This window comes from Anabrus simplex, chromosome 2 (genome assembly GCF_040414725.1).
Source record: "Anabrus simplex isolate iqAnaSimp1 chromosome 2, ASM4041472v1, whole genome shotgun sequence".
Classification (NCBI taxonomy): Eukaryota; Metazoa; Arthropoda; class Insecta; order Orthoptera; family Tettigoniidae; genus Anabrus; species Anabrus simplex.
The window spans coordinates 31,719,381-31,735,178 of NC_090266.1; the positions used below are offsets into that span (position 1 = coordinate 31,719,381).

The 15,798-nt window shown below is 43.6% G+C and overlaps 2 protein-coding genes across 2 annotated transcripts in view; one reads left to right on the top strand and one right to left on the bottom strand.

The window, feature by feature from the left end:
* LOC137498433 (zinc-regulated GTPase metalloprotein activator 1-like) overlaps positions 1–15,798 on the top strand; it is a 562,086-nt gene that overhangs the window by 389,689 nt on the left and 156,599 nt on the right. The gene's annotated exons all lie outside the window — the stretch shown is intronic.
* Positions 1–15,798, bottom strand: part of LOC136863883 (alpha-tocopherol transfer protein-like) — a 78,052-nt gene that overhangs the window by 26,683 nt on the left and 35,571 nt on the right. The window contains exon 4 of the mRNA XM_067140268.2: positions 11,098–11,347. Within this exon, the coding sequence (XP_066996369.1) occupies positions 11,098–11,347 (250 nt within the window). The remainder of the gene's footprint in view (positions 1–11,097; positions 11,348–15,798) is intronic.

The following is a 15,798-nucleotide window of genomic DNA, read 5'->3' on the forward strand; positions in this document are numbered from 1 at the left end:
TCGCCCAGTGGGAAACCACTGCAATCAGCCACCCGAGTACCGGCGGGAGAACCGAAGCATGGGGTATGGAGGAAATGCCATCCCGAGTTGAACACCAGGCACTCTCCAAGGCTTACAACCTTGGAAGTAACTTGGTAGATGTAAAACTACACCGACCCCAAACTACATGTCTTCAACTGCAAAGCATGGAGGAAAATTCAACAGGAAATTGTACCCCAGGTGGTAACCAATCCACCGTCGCCTTGAGTGACGTAAGCAGGGCTTCGGATTCTGGGGAGCCTGCACCTACATGCAAGGAGGTATCGGAGACTCCTAGGAACAAAATCAGCCACAAACACCGAAATTTTTTTGCTACCTTCAATGCCAACTCCCTCTTGAAATTTGGTAAACTCAAACATCTTACGGATGTCCTCTCCCATCATGAAATCCTAATTACAGCAATTCAAGAGTCAAGGTTTACTGATGAACATGCGTTTGAATCACAAGGTTATAGAATCTTCAAAGGGAAAACTGGCACACGTGTGATGAAAACTGTTCCACACCTTGGTACAGGATTTATTGTCAGCAGAAAAATTATTGATTCAGTCACTGACTTCAGCTCTCCTAACAGCAAGGTCTCGATGCTTAGCTTTCGGAGTATGAACAACGTACACACGCTTGTGAACGTACATGCGCCAATCAACCAGGCAAACAAGAAAGACCCAGAAGGAACGGATAAATTCTGGGAGGACCTAGAAGATGTTATATCAAAAATTCCTGACAAACACACAATCATTTTGCTTGGAGACTTCAATGCCCAGATTGGCAAAGAAAGGAAATTCCAAAACATCGTTGGAAACTATCCAGCCCACAGACGAACCAACCGAAATGGGGAAAGGCTTATAGAGCTTTGTAAGGCATTCAATCTTGTTCTTAAGTCAACAGCCTTCAAACATCTACCGAGAAAACAAAAGACATGGATATCACCAAATCCTCACTTGGGAGAATTTAAAATAGATCATGTTGCCATTGCACGAAAAGCAACACAAGAGATCCAAAATGTTAAAGTCCTGAGAAGTGCTAACCTCGACTCAGACCACTATCTATCCAAGATCAAAATTAAGCTTCATCCAAGAAACACCAAGAGAGTTAAGATAAAGAAAAGTAGCAAATTTGATACAGAAAAGCTGAAAACTAGCGAAGAATTCACCCAGAAACTTCAGTCTTTGGACACAGAAAATTGGGAACAACTTAAACATGCCATTGTTGAAACGGCTGAGGAGACAGTATTGCTAAAGAAACCAAAGAAGCATCCCTGGTGGACTCAAGAATGTGATGAAGCCATAACACAAAGACAAATCGCTTGGCAAAGGTGGAATTCCCTGAAGAATCCAGAAAGATATGAAGACTTTCTGAAGGCTAGGAAACATGCAGCGAAAGTGATCCGCCAAGTAAAGCGCGCATTTGACAAAATCCAGCTGACACAGATCGAGCAGGACTTTAATAAGAATAATACTAGGGATTTCTATAGAACCTTCAAACACAACCTCACCAAGTACACCCCACCAAGTCTACATTTCCGAGATCACAATGGAAAAGTTGCCTACAACGACAAGGTTAACTGCCAAATCTTGGCTAAATATTTTGAATCTCTTCTTAACTGCCAAGAACCAGAATCAGAATTCACCTTTGAAGAATCCAGACATCCCAACCCAGACTCTTCTCCCCCCACAAAAGAGGAAATCAAACAGATAATTACATCATTAAAGAACAACAAAGCACCTGGAGAAGATGCGATAATTGCTGAACTCTGGAAGTCTGCAGGTGAAAAGGCGATCGATAAACTAACTGAGATCATTCGCGGGATCTGGGAAACAGAGAGGATCCCAAATGATTGGACAGCAGCCCTGATTCATCCCCTACATAAGAAAGGTGAGAAAGCAGATTAAACAACTACCGCGGCATCTCCCTTCTCTCAGTAACATACAAAATTCTTTCCAAAGCCCTTCAAACTCGGGCAGAAGAGCAACTTGATTCACAGTTGGGTGAATACCAAGGAGGCTTTAGAAAAAGACGATCTTGTGCAGAGCAGATCATGAACCTTAAGTCTGTCCTGTCGTACCTAAAATCCAGGAATAGGAATTTTGTACTTACTTTTGTTGACTTCCAAAAAGCCTATGACTTCATAGATCGACACACTCTCCTCCGCATTCTGAAGGAAATGGGCTTAGACAACAAAACGAGAGCTATCATTCAACAGACCTTAACCAGCACTACGTCCAGGGTGAAATTCAGGGGAGAAATTTCGAACGTCTTCGAAATCAAGACTGGTGTTAGGCAAGGGGATGGACTATCACCCCTTCTCTTCAACTGCGTTCTGGAGAAAATCATTCGGGAATGGCGCAAGGAGATGTGCAAGGAAGAGGTTGAGAATGGCCTTAGAATAGGATATAAGAAAGATGATCTTATCATAGACTGCCTAGCTTTTGCAGATGACCTAGCGATCTTTTCTGATTCCCTAGATACTGCTGAAAAACAAATTAACCAACTGAGAATCCAAGCAGCATAAGCTGGCCTCCAAATCTCTTTCCAATAAACAGAGTTTTTAACCAACATCAAGCCAGCTCCCAGAGAGCTCATTGTGGAACAGGGGAAAATCAAGCAGGTGGAAAAGTTTAAGTACTTAGGTGAGTGGATAGTACCTAACAACTCTCAGAAAGAAGCAATCATGTACAGAATCAACAAGATGGAGATGGCATATCAGCTGACTAGGAATGTCTACAACAACAGATCAGTGTCCATCAACGCCAAGCTCAGGCATTATTGTTCGGTTGTACGCCCGGAAGTACTGTACGCAGCAGAATGCCTTGCAATGAACAGGAAAGGTCTGATGGAGAAGCTAGAAGCTAAAGAAAGAAAAATCCTGAGAAAGATTCTTGGACCAATCAAAGAAAATGGTGAGTACAGGAGACGACACAACAGCGATCTGTACCAGCATATGGAGAGGATAACGGACACGATTCGGAAAAGGAGGATTCATTTTTATGGCCATATAGCACGCATGAGCACACAGAGACAGACCAATAGGATCTTTTCCTACTTTCTTAACAAGAAAACCAAGGGACCCTGGTTTATCGAAGTTGAAAAAGAACTTCAGGAAATAGGAATCACACTCGAAGACATTCAGAAACGTGCTCCTCTCCAGAAAAAGCTCCAGTGACAAGAGGTTCCAAGAAAGGCCAAAGTTGAAAACAGGCAAGAAGTGGACTGATGAAAGAAAGGAGGCTCACAGAACGAGAATGCGTGAGTACTGGGGAAGAATTAAAGCTCAAGGATGCAAACGGTTGAAATAACGTGGTCCACAGCAGGCCGAAACGAAGAAAGAAGAACAAGGGGAGTTTGTATGTGAGGATCTTCAATAGGCAGAAGTATTCAGTCAGCAGTATGTAAAGATTGTTGGTTACAAGGATAATGTCGAGATAGAGGAGGAGACTAAGGCCAAAGAAGTAATAAAATTTACATATGATAACAATGACATTTACAATAAGATACAAAAGTTGAAAACTAGAAAAGCGGCTGGAATTGATCAGATTTCTGGGGATATACTAAAGACAATGGGTTGGGATATAGTACCATATCTGAAGTACTTATTTGATTATTGATGGTCGGAGGAGCGATACCAGATGAATGGAGAGTTGCTATAGTAAGCCCTGTGTATAAAGGAAAGGGTGATAGACATAAAGCTGAAAATTACAGGCCAGTAAGTTTGACATGCATTGTATGTAAGCTTTGGGAAGACATTTTTTCTGATTATATTAGACATGTTTGTGAAATTAATAACCGGTTCGATAGAAGGCAATTCGGTTTTAGGAAAGATTATTCCACTGAAGCTCAACTTGTAGGATTCCAGCAAGATTATAGCAGATATCTTGGATTCTGGAGGTCAAATGGACTGTGTCGCGATTGACCTGTCTAAAGCATTTGATAGGGTGGATCATGGGAGACTACTGGCAAAAATGAGTGCAATTGGACTAGACAAAAGAGTGACTGAATGGGTTGCTATATTTCTAGAAAATAGATCTGAGAGAATTAGAGTAGGTGAAGCTTTATCTGACCCTGTAATAATTAAGAGGGGAATTCCTCAAAGCAGTATTATCGGACCTTTATGTTTTCTTATATATGTAAATGATATGAGTAATCGAGTGGAATCGGAGGTAAGGCTTTTTGCGGATGATGTTATTCTCTATAGATAGATAAATAAGTTATAAGATTGTGAGCAACTGCAACGTGACCTCGAAAATGTGAGATGGACAGCAGGCAATGGTATGTTGATAAACGGGGTTAAAAGTCAGGTTGTGAGTTTCACAAATAGGAAAAGTCCTCTCAGTTTTAATTACTGCGTTGATGGGGTGAAAGTTCCTTTTGGGGATCATTGTAAGTATCTAGGTGTTAATATAAGGAAAGATTTTCATTGGGGTAATCACATAAATGGGATTGTAAATAAAGGGTACAGGTCTCTGCACATGGTTATGAGGGTGTTTAGGGGTTGTAGTAAGGATGTAAAGGAGAGTGCATATAAGTCTCTGGTAAGACCCCAACTAGAGTATGGTTCCAGTGTATGGTACCCTCACCAGGATTACCTGTTTCAAGAACTGGAAAAAATCCAAAGAAAAGCAGCTCGATTTGTTCTGGGTGGTTTCCGACAAAAGAGTAGCGTTACAAAAATGTTGCAATGTTTGTGTTGGGAAGAATTGAGAGAAAGAAGAAGAGCTGCTCGACTAAGTGGTATGTTCCGAGCTGTCAGCGGAGAGATGGCGTGGAATGACATTTGTAGACGAATAAGTTTGAATGGCGTTTATAAAAGTAGGAAAGATCACAATATGAAGATAAAGTTGGAATTCAAGAGGACAAACTGGGGCAAATATTCATTTATAGGAAGGGGAGTTAGGGATTGGAATAACTTACCAAGGGAGATGTTCAATAAATTTCCAGTTTCTTTGAAATCATTTAGGAAAAGGCTAGGAAAGCAACAGATAGGGAATGTGCCACCTGGGCGACTGCCCTAAGTGGAGATCAGTATTGATTGATTGATTGATTGATTGATTGATTGATTGATTGATTTAAAGGTACAAACCTGTTTTCACGTTCCTCAACAATTGCTTTAAACCCATCCCAGAGTCTGTTTACATTTTTATTTACCGTTTTCCCCCGACAATAATTACTTATTAAAAACTGCCTCATGCCTGCTTTATCAGCCATATGGTACTGCCTAATAGTCCTACTTTTAAGACCTTTCTTTCTAACACATTTCTTTTTAACTACTACAAAAACAGCTTCATGATCACTAATGCCATCTATTAGCCTACTTAGGTTTCTCTATAGAGCTCATCTGGTTTCACCAGCACCACATCCAGGATATGTTTCCCTCTAGTTGGTTCCATCACTTTCTGAATCAGCTGTCCTTCTCATATTAGCTTATTTGCCATTTGTTGGTCATGCTCCCTGTCGTTCGCATTTCCTTCCCAGTTGACATTTGGTAAATTCAGATCCCCTGCTACACTCACGCTCCTTTCCTTATTGTTTCCCACATAGCTGATTATCTTATCTAATAATTCTGAATCCTTGTCAGCGCCAAGCTTTCCCAGTCCGTACACTCCAAAGATATCAAGTTGCTAATTACTGTACCTTTAGAAATGAGCCTTGCACCTAGAATTTCATGTTTCTCATCTTTAACTTTTCGTAGCTTACAAATTCTTCTTTCACCAGAATGAATACTCCCCCTCCCACCATTTCTGTCCTATCTCTATGATACACTCTCCAGTTCCGTGAGAAAATTTCTGCATCCATTATATCATTTCTCAGCCATGATTGAACTCCTGTTACAATATCTGGTAAATATATATATCCCTGAAGATGGTTTTCCGGGGTTTCCCATTTTCACACCAGGGAAATGCTGGGGCTGTACCTTAATTAAGGCCACGGCCGCTTCCTTCCCACTCCTAGCCCTTTCCTGTCCCATCGTCGCCATAAGACCTATCTGTGTCGGTGCGACGTAAAACATATTAAATTACTTAATTCTATTCCTTTCTTTATAATACTTCTACAGTCCAACACTAAGATTAATTCACTGCCTCAGCAGAGAACTTCTGGATGCTCTCCTGACGAGACTTATCTCACAACACACTAGAAGTCTCAGCAAGCGGAGAAATAATCTATGTTCTGTTGACATTCCAGGAGCGAAAGCAGAGAATATCAACAATCGATACTGATCTGCATTTAGGGCAGTCTCCCAGGTGGCAGATTCCCTATATGTTGTTTTCCTAGCCTTTTCTTGAATGATTTCAAAGAAATTGTTAATTTATTGGACATCATCTTCCAGTCCCTAACTCCCCTTCCTATAAATGAATATTTGCCCCAGTTTGTCCTCTTGACGTCTAACTTTATCTTCATAATGTGATCTTTCCTACTTTTAAAGATGCCATTCAAAAATGTTCGTCTACTAATGTCATTCCACGCCATCTCTCCACTGACAGCTCGGAACATACCACTTAGTCGAGCAGCTCGTCTTCTTTCTCCCAGTTCTTCCCAGCCCAAACCTTGCGGCATTTTTTAACGCTGCTCTTTTGTCGGAAATCACCCAGAATAAATCGAGCTGCTTTTCTTTGGATTTTTTCCAGTTCCTCTATGCTGTGTTCACGAGACACGTCTCGCGACATTCGAGAAGCGTAAGCAGAGAACTTCTCTATGCTCTGTTGACGAGACACGTCTCGCGACATTCGAGAAGCGGAAACGGAGAGCTTCTCGATGCTCTGCTCTCGAGGCTCGTCTCGCGACATTCGAGAAGCATAAGCAGAGACCTTCTCTTGCTCTGTTGACGAGACACGTCTCGCGACATTCCAGAAGCGTAAGCGGAGAACTTCTCGATGCTGTGCTGTCAAGGCTCGTCTCGCGACGTTCGAGAAGCGTAAGCGGAGAACTTCTCTATTCCCTGCTGGTGAGACTCGAGAAGCCTAAGTAGAGAACTTCTCGATTCTCTGCTGGCGAGACTCGCCTCACAAGACCAGAGAAGCCTAAACAGGAAACTTCTCTATGCTCTGTTGATGAGACACGTCTCGCGACATTCTAGAAACGTAAGCAGATAACTTCTCTATTCCCTGCTGAGGAGACACGTCTCGTGACATTAGAGAAATGTAAGCTCAGAACTTCTGTATGCTCTGTTGAGGAGACATGTCTCACGGGAGATGCCGAAACCTAAGTAGAGAACTTCTGTTCCCTGTTAATGGGACTTCAGAAACCTAAGCAGAGAGCTTCTCAATGCTGTGCTGAGGAGACATGTCTCGCGACATTCAAGAAGCATGAGCAGAGAACTTCTCTATTCCCTGTTGAGGAAACATGTCTTGCGACAATCGAGATGCGTACGCAGAGAACTTCTCAATGCTCTGCTGAGAAGACACGTCTCGTGACATTCGAGAAGCGTAAGCAGAGAACTTCTCTCTGCTCTGTTGACGAGACACGTCTCGCGACATTCGAGAAGCGGAAACGGAGAACTTCTCTCTGCTCTGTTGACGAGACACGTCTCGCGACATTCGAGAAGCGGAAACGGAGAACTTCTCGATGCTCTGTTGACGAGACACGTCTCGCGACATTCGAGAAGCCTAAACAGAGAACTTCTCTATGCTCTGTTGATGAGACACGTCTCGCGACATTCGAGAAACGTAAGCAGAGCTTCTCTATTCCCTGCTGAGGAGACAGGTCTCACGGGAGAAGACGAAGCCAAGTAGAGAACTTCTCTGTTCCCTGTTGATGAGAGTTGGGAAACCTTAACCGAAAACTTCTCTGTTCTCTGCTGGCGAGATTTGAGAAGCTTATATACACTTCTGAAATCACGCAGTACGCTGAGTGCGATAACACGCTGTGACGTCTTGGTCAATAGGACGAGTACGTGGTGTACAGCTGTCAAAATAAGAATCAGCCACTCTCTTGGACGTAAGTCCCCTTCGGGTCGCTTCGCAAGTATTCGAAGACGGACAATGTTACATGTTGTTGGGCCCCGTTCTTACGTAGCCTGATATCTATAGTTACAATGGGCCATTTGTGCATGCTTCTATTATTGCGTATTGGCAACGAGTTTGACTGGTATTTAAGACATCGTATGTTCAAACACAACCTACTACTTGTTTCTTTTAAGAGTAAGATTATGTAATTGCTTTTTCTCTTATTTTGACTGTTTAAGTAATTAACACCAGGTTCATGAATTCATTATGACAATCCTTTATCATTATGTATTATGGCATTTTGGCTTCGGATAGAAAGAATGAAAGATGCTATTCTCAACAAAGGTACCTATATTTTGTTTGATAAACAAAAAACATAGTGCCGCCTGCCTTAGAAAATTAAAACAACTAATAGTAAACAAAATTACAAAAACAAAACCACGATTCAATAGCCTATTTGCTTCCTCTTCCTCCCAACTCGAACACATTTTGCTGTAGAGTGGGCATGGAGTCGTCTAGTCTTTTCAAATAACCACTGTTCTTAGCCACGGTATCCTGGACTAGCTTCCACAAATCATCGGGACGTCTTGGACGGGGATTGGGGCCATTTTTACGCATGTGCTTCTTTACTTGTGCCCACATATTCTCAATTGGGTTAAACTTTTCCTTCTACCACCTCCAGCCTTTCGGGCAAAACTACCCGAACTTCGATAAATAATTTTTCACCCATCTTCGAGTTGTCCTTTCTGAAACGTGGAAACGCCTAGCTGCTTCAGATGCTGAAAAACCAAGTTCAGTCATAGCCCATATTAGACTTTGTGGCAGAAATGGCGTCGTTGGTTACTCGTGGAGTGTTAGCCTCTACCTATCTCGTATTACAATAACGGCAAAGTATTCACAACGATACAAAGATATCAATTACTATATTATTTGCCGACATGAATTCCAAAGATTTAAAAGAAAATATAGTTCATAATCTCGACCTCAGAGCCGTTAATTTGTTTTGTAAAGGCCTGCATTGAGAGTAACCGTATGCCTTAGTACTTGCTTTGTTTATACAACTGCGCTTGCAGCTGCTGCTACTACAACTAGAAAATAATATCATAAAATAAACCTATTTGTATAGCATTATAAAATAATCTAAATGCATGTTAATTGGTAGGGGTTTTGCGAATGCGTTGAATTGCATCATTAGGAAGTAAATCCCGTATAGCTGCTCATTCAGAAGAACGTCGGAATATAGTACTCGTCCCTCCTTTTTATTTTATTACGTTACTTGGTAGTATAAAGCATTAGTAGGCTATAAGAAGAAGGAAAACTAACACTATTATTAGGCCTATGCACCTACAGTATGTTGTCTCCGGCTCCATGGCTAAATGGTTAGCGTGCTGGCCTTTGGCCACAGGGGTCCCGGGTTCGTTTCCCGGCAGGGTCGGGAATTTTAACCATCATTGTTTAATTTCTCTGACACGGGGACTGGGTGTATATATCGTATTCATCATCATTTCATCCTCATCATGACGCGCAGGTCGCCTAAGGGGGTCAGATCAAAAGACCTGCACTTGGCGAGCCGAACATGTCCTCGGACACTCGCTGCACTTAAAGCCATACGCCATTTCATTTACCTATGTTGTTCCAAACGTATTATTTATAGTATGTATATCGTTAAAAACGATAACACAGTAAAAATGATAACTTGAACACGGCTCGAACTCCCAACCGTGGAATCACTGCTGTTCCGCGAAAATGACCCCTCCAGTGCTTCTCCTGCATCGTGTAACAAAGTGCGGCCACTCCGATAGCTCTACGAGCTGCCTGCCGTCTGGTGTGTGCGTTCTCCTTGGTATTTGCAGTGCTTTACCTTGGTCAATCACGAGGCAGATAGCAGAATTTGTGATTTCATTAGAGTCTGAATCTTCGATGTATCGTGGATGGGAAAGATCTACGCTATTCTACTTGCAATTTATTGAATAGAATATTTTTAGCGGCCGTTTATGGCTACCAAAAGAAATTTGTGAACCTGGGGGTATTTCGCTAAAGTCCAAGTAAAATGCGATGTAATGTGTATTTCCGGTTAGTTAATATATCTCCGTTCCTTTTGCGCGAATAAGTAGTTATCATTGTTATAGTTTTTTAGTGTCTCTAAAAATCAAACAAGGGGATAATTGAAAGAAATATCTATTTCTTTTAATTTCATAGCGAACATTATTAAGTTTGATTTTGAAGGGTCCTTAAACAGAGATTTCTTTTATTTCGTTTCTCCTGCCGGGCTGAGTGGCTCAGACGGTTAAGGCGCTGGCCTTCTAACCCCAACTTGGCCGGTTCGATCCTGGCTCAGTCCGGTGGTATTTGAAGGTGCTCAAATACGACAGCCTCATGTCGGTAGATTTACTGGCACGTAAAAGAACTCCTGCGGGACTAAATTCCGGCACCTCGGCGTCACCGAAGACCGTAAAAGTAGTTAGTGGGACGTAAAGCAAATAACATTATTATTATATTATTTCGTTTCTATTTTCATAAAGAACAGTTACGTTATATTAACATCAAAGTAAAGTCAAGGATGATATAATATTCGGTACTCCGAAGGCAAGGAATTATTAAGAGATGTTCCGCATGTGTTATTAACCGAAAATACAATTCTTCAAAAACGCTCCAGTTCCATGCTTCAGCGGAAAAGGGTTTACGGCACATCGCACAGAGAGCTCAGCACTGCGAGGGGTCGTGAGATTCTGGCGATATTGGCTGCCGGCCTCAAGACTCGTGAGCGAGAAATCGCGCCCCTACTACCGATTGAGCTACGGTCTGCCCTCTTGGGTTTGATCTGAGCTACAGTAGAGAGTCTGCTAGTCGCCGCAGTGGGTTATTCTAATTGCATATTTAACGTCCACGACTGCATTGTACTGAAATGGGCATTAAGCTATCAGGTCATGTCAAGTGTGTGTATATAGTTCATGGCAAAGAGATGTTAAACACGGTCGACATGGTCAGCTGGACATCGTCCGATGCTCTACCGATTGAGCTGGTTTGGCCCCGCTGTTTAAACTGTGGATTAAAATGTATAATTGAGGCAGTCCGCACATAAGCTGAATTAGTGCCCGCCCACCTGAGAATCCTTATCACTCACCTGCCCACAAATGAGAAGTTTCTTGACTAAAGGAAGTGTGAACTTGACGAGGTGACTGAGTGTGAAGCCACGCATGTCGAACACAAACACGTCTCCTACCGATGCCTCTTCCTGGAGCCGTGCGTCAGCTACGAGGAACATGCGTTTCATATAGTCCTTGGCGCTGAACTTGTTCACATCGCAATCAGCCAATGCAGAAATATTGACTCGATAGCCCTCCGGAGTGTGCCCTGGCACAGGGAAGTAGTACCTGAAAGTAAACATTTAAAATGAATGCGTTAGTATGTATCACAAGAGTTCGATCAGCAACGTTGCTTTCTCTCAAACGGGGGTTGAGTAGCGTCAATTGTGCGTGAGTGAAATACAGTGGCGGCTGGTGGTATCTGACGCTGGGTGTTGCACCAAAATTTTCAGTGTAACATTTTTGTATCTTACAGAAATAACAAGAGACTCTATTATCGTTAAGTAATGAACTACATTCTTACTAAAACTGAGTCCGTCTGCGTAGCATAACGGCCGAGCTATTAGCTGCCGTCCTCGGGGGCCCGGGTTCGATTCACAGTACTGCCAGAAATTTAAGAATGGCAGGAGGGCTGGTATGTGGTTGAAATGGTACATGTAGCTGACCTCCATTTGGGGTGTGCCTGAAAAGACCTCGGGATGAGGACACGAGTTTACTTTACTTTACTAAAACTGAAATATATCTGGCAATTTCAACCCTGGAAAGAAGAGGTTAAATATACACTATAATTTACGACTTTTTTCACGATTTTTGGAGGCGCCGAGGTGCTGGAATTTAGTCCCGCAGGAGTTATTTTACATGCCAGTTAATCTACTACACGAGGCTGACGTACGACCTTAAAATACCACCGGACTGAGCCAGAATCGAACCTGCCACAGTGGGGGTGAGAAGGCCAGCGCCTCAACCGTCTGAACCACTTAGCCTGGCCCAGTTACTTTTGCCTAACTTGAATTGAAAATTTGCCCTCCTGATTTTCATTGAAGCAAGATGTTGGTAATATTGTGGGTGGCCTGGTATGGCGTGGAAAAGAAATTACCCAGCAAGTTGGTCGAGCGGTTTGCGTTGCGTAGCTATGAGCTTGCATCGGGGTATAGTGGGTTCGAACACCACTGTCGGAAGCCCTGAAGATGGTTTTCCGCGGTTTCCCATTTTCACACCAGGCAAAAGCTGTGGCTGTGCCTTAATTAAAGCCACGATCGCTTCCTTCCAACTCCTAGCCCTTTTATATCCCCTCGTTGCTGTAAGGCCTATCTGCGTCGGTGCAACGTAAAGCAAAATTTGTAAACTTTAAAAAATGGAAATAAAATTGCCTCTGTGAGAGAAGAGAAAGTAGGAATGAAGTAATCTCCGCGGAGTGGCGCGATCTAACGGGGACATTTGGAACTGTTTCTCTACAGGGGACTTGCTAGTCTCGTGCAACTCCCTGAGAGACCGATACCGGCGAGCATGCTACCTGATGCTATACAGGCTTAGGCTCGTCCCTGCTTAAGTGCATTGCGCACGCTGTCCGCTAGGGAGTTGCCGTAGAAAAGCAAACCCCCTGAGTTTGATTCGAAACCACCGGCGTTTATTGGTCCGTTACGAAGCATTAGTACAGCGAACAACCAAGGATGGTTGATTTTGACATGTTTTTGAATATATGTTAGGTTTATTAAGCTAAAACAATAGAGGAAAAGATGATAAATGAAGTGTACCGAGCTCGATAGCTGAGGTCGCTTAATTGCGGCAAGTATCCAGTATTCGGGAGATAGTAGGTTCGAACCCCACTGTCGGCACCCCTGAAAATGGTTTTCCATGGTTTCCCATTTTCACACCAGGCAAATGCTGGGGCTGTACCTTAATTAAGGCCACGGCCGCTTCCTTCCCACTCCTAGCCCTTTCCTGTCCCATCGTCGCCGTAAGACCTATCTGTGTCGGTGCGACGTAAAACAACTAGCAAAAAAAGAAAGATAAATGAAGTGTAACATTATTGGGAGTTGTGCAACACTGCAACAATACCACGCACCGCCCCTGGTGAAATATACACCTTCTGCTAGACTTGATCATTTGTCTTTTAAAGTCATTTTTTGGCATTTCATTAAGGCAGTCTACTCTGAATTGCATGGACACTGTCTTAAGATGAAAACCAATACATTTAAATCAAAATTAATGGAACACTGTCGAATGAATTCAGGTGATGCCGGAAATATTATTTAAAGTACATTAATATTATTAACCCCCCCCCAATGGCACTACAGCCCTTGAAGGGCCTTGGCCTACCAAGCGACCGCTGCTCAGCCCGAAGGCCTGCAGATTACGAGGTGTCGTGTGGTCTGCACGACGAATCCTCTCGGCCGTTACAATAGTCAGATGGCTCCTCAATTCTAATCACGTAGGCTGAGTGGAACTCGAACCAGCCCTCAGGTCCAGGTAAAAATCCCTGACCTGGCCTGGAATCGAACTCGGGGCCTCCGGGTAAGAGGCAGCCACGCTACCCCTACACCACGGGGTCGACTTATTAATATTATTACTTGGGAGAAAATGCATTTGCTCACATCTATCCTAGATGTGCATATTGTGAAGATATTTCTGAAGATATTTGTGTGGTGCGTGATATAGAAGTGAAGAATGGTGAATAACTGGTGTAGGAAGAAACGCCCTTTAAAAGTGGTATACTGAAGAATTTTGTAGTTAATAAACACTGTTCAAACTATTGTTACTATTTTGGAACTAGTCCAAGTTCATGGAAATCATAATCCAATACACCTTGTTAATTTTCGCTTACGATTAAATTCAGTGGTAGGACTGAAATGGCTCCGTTGGTAGTCAGACATCGTTATTTGTACACTGACTGACAGAGCAAATGCAACACCAAGAAGGAGTGGTTCGAAAGGGATGAAAGTTGGGGAAAAAACTGAGACGGCACGGACGAATAATTGATGTTTATTTCAAACCGATATGCAGGTTACACAATGCGCACGGCATCGACTCAGTAGGATGTAGGACCACCGCGAGCGGCGATGCACGCAGAAACACGTCGAGGTACAGAGTCAATAAGAGTGCGGATGGTGTCCTGAGGGATGGTTCTCCATTCTCTGTCAACCATTTGCCACAGTTGGTCGTCCGTACGAGGCTGGGGCAGAGTTTGCAAACTGCGTCCAATGAGATCCCACACGTGTTCGATTGGTGAGAGATCCGGAGAGTACGCTGGCCACGGAAGCATCTGTACACCTCGTAGAGCCTGTTGGGAGATGCGAGCAGTGTGTGGGCGGGCATTATCCTGCTGAAACAGAGCATTGGGCAGCCCCTGAAGATACGGGAGTGCCACCGGCCGCAGCACATGCTGCACGTAGCGGTGGGCATTTAACGTGCCTTGAATACGCACTAGAGGTGACGTGGAATCATACGCAATAGCGCCCCAAACCATGATGCCGCGTTGTCTAGCGGTAGGGCGCTCCACAGTTACTGCCGGATTTGACCTTTCTCCACGCCGACGCCACACTCGTCTGCGGTGACTATCACTGACAGAACAGAAGCGTGACTCATCGGAGAACACGACGTTCCGCCATTCCCTCATCCAAGTCGCTCTAGCCCGGCACCATGCCAGGCGTGCACGTCTATGCTGTGGAGTCAATGGTAGTCTTCTGAGCGGACGCCGGGACTGCAGGCCTCCTTCAACCAATCGACGGGAAATTGTTCTGGTCGATATTGGAACAGCCAGGGTGTCTTGCACATGCTGAAGAATGGCGGTTGACGTGGCGTGCGGGGCTGCCACCGCTTGGCGGCGGATGCGCCGATCCTCGCGTGCTGACGTCACTCGGGCTGCGCCTGGACGCCTCGCACGTGCCACATGTCCCTGCGCCAACCATCTTCGCCATAGGCGCTGCACCGTGGACACATCCCTATGGGTATCGGCTGCGATTTGACGAAGCGACCAACCTGCCCTTCTCAGCCTGATTACCATACCCCTCGTAAAGTCGTCTGTCTGCTGGAAATGCCTCCGTTGACGGCGGCCTGGCATTCTTAGCTATACACGTGTCCTGTGGCACACGACAACACGTTCTACAATGACTGTCGGCTGAGAAATCACGGTACGAAGTGGGCCATTCGCCAACGCCGTGTCCCATTTATCGTTCGCTACGTGCGCAGCACAGCGGCGCATTTCACATCATGAGCATACCTCAGTGACGTCAGTCTACCCTGCAATTGGCATAAAGTTCTGACCACTCCTTCTTGGTGTTGCATTTGCTCTGTCTGTCAGTGTATATATATTCTGTTTTCCCGAAATTACACCCATCCATTATCTCTCACTTTAATCGTATTTATCCAGTGCCTGGCGATCGGTTATAATAATCGGTTCCTGATAATAGATCCTTAAGATCTTTGATACACGTTCCTTTAAATTGTATTTAAGATTGAACGATTCAGGATTTCAAGGTAACACGGGGCCGAAGCAGTTAAGTTATTTGTAGAACTAAATAATGATCTGTCTGAAATTAAAAGAAACAGAAAAATCAAAATATTTTTATTCACAACAATGTTCATCTTATGTTTTTATAAATACAACTGTTAGTTTCCACGAACTTCATCAAGAATTGTAATTAACAATTCACACCAATTTTATTGTATATATGACTTGAAACTGTAACAAAGTTTGCTAGTAATTTATTTTAAACGCTTTGTATATAAAAGTGTTACTA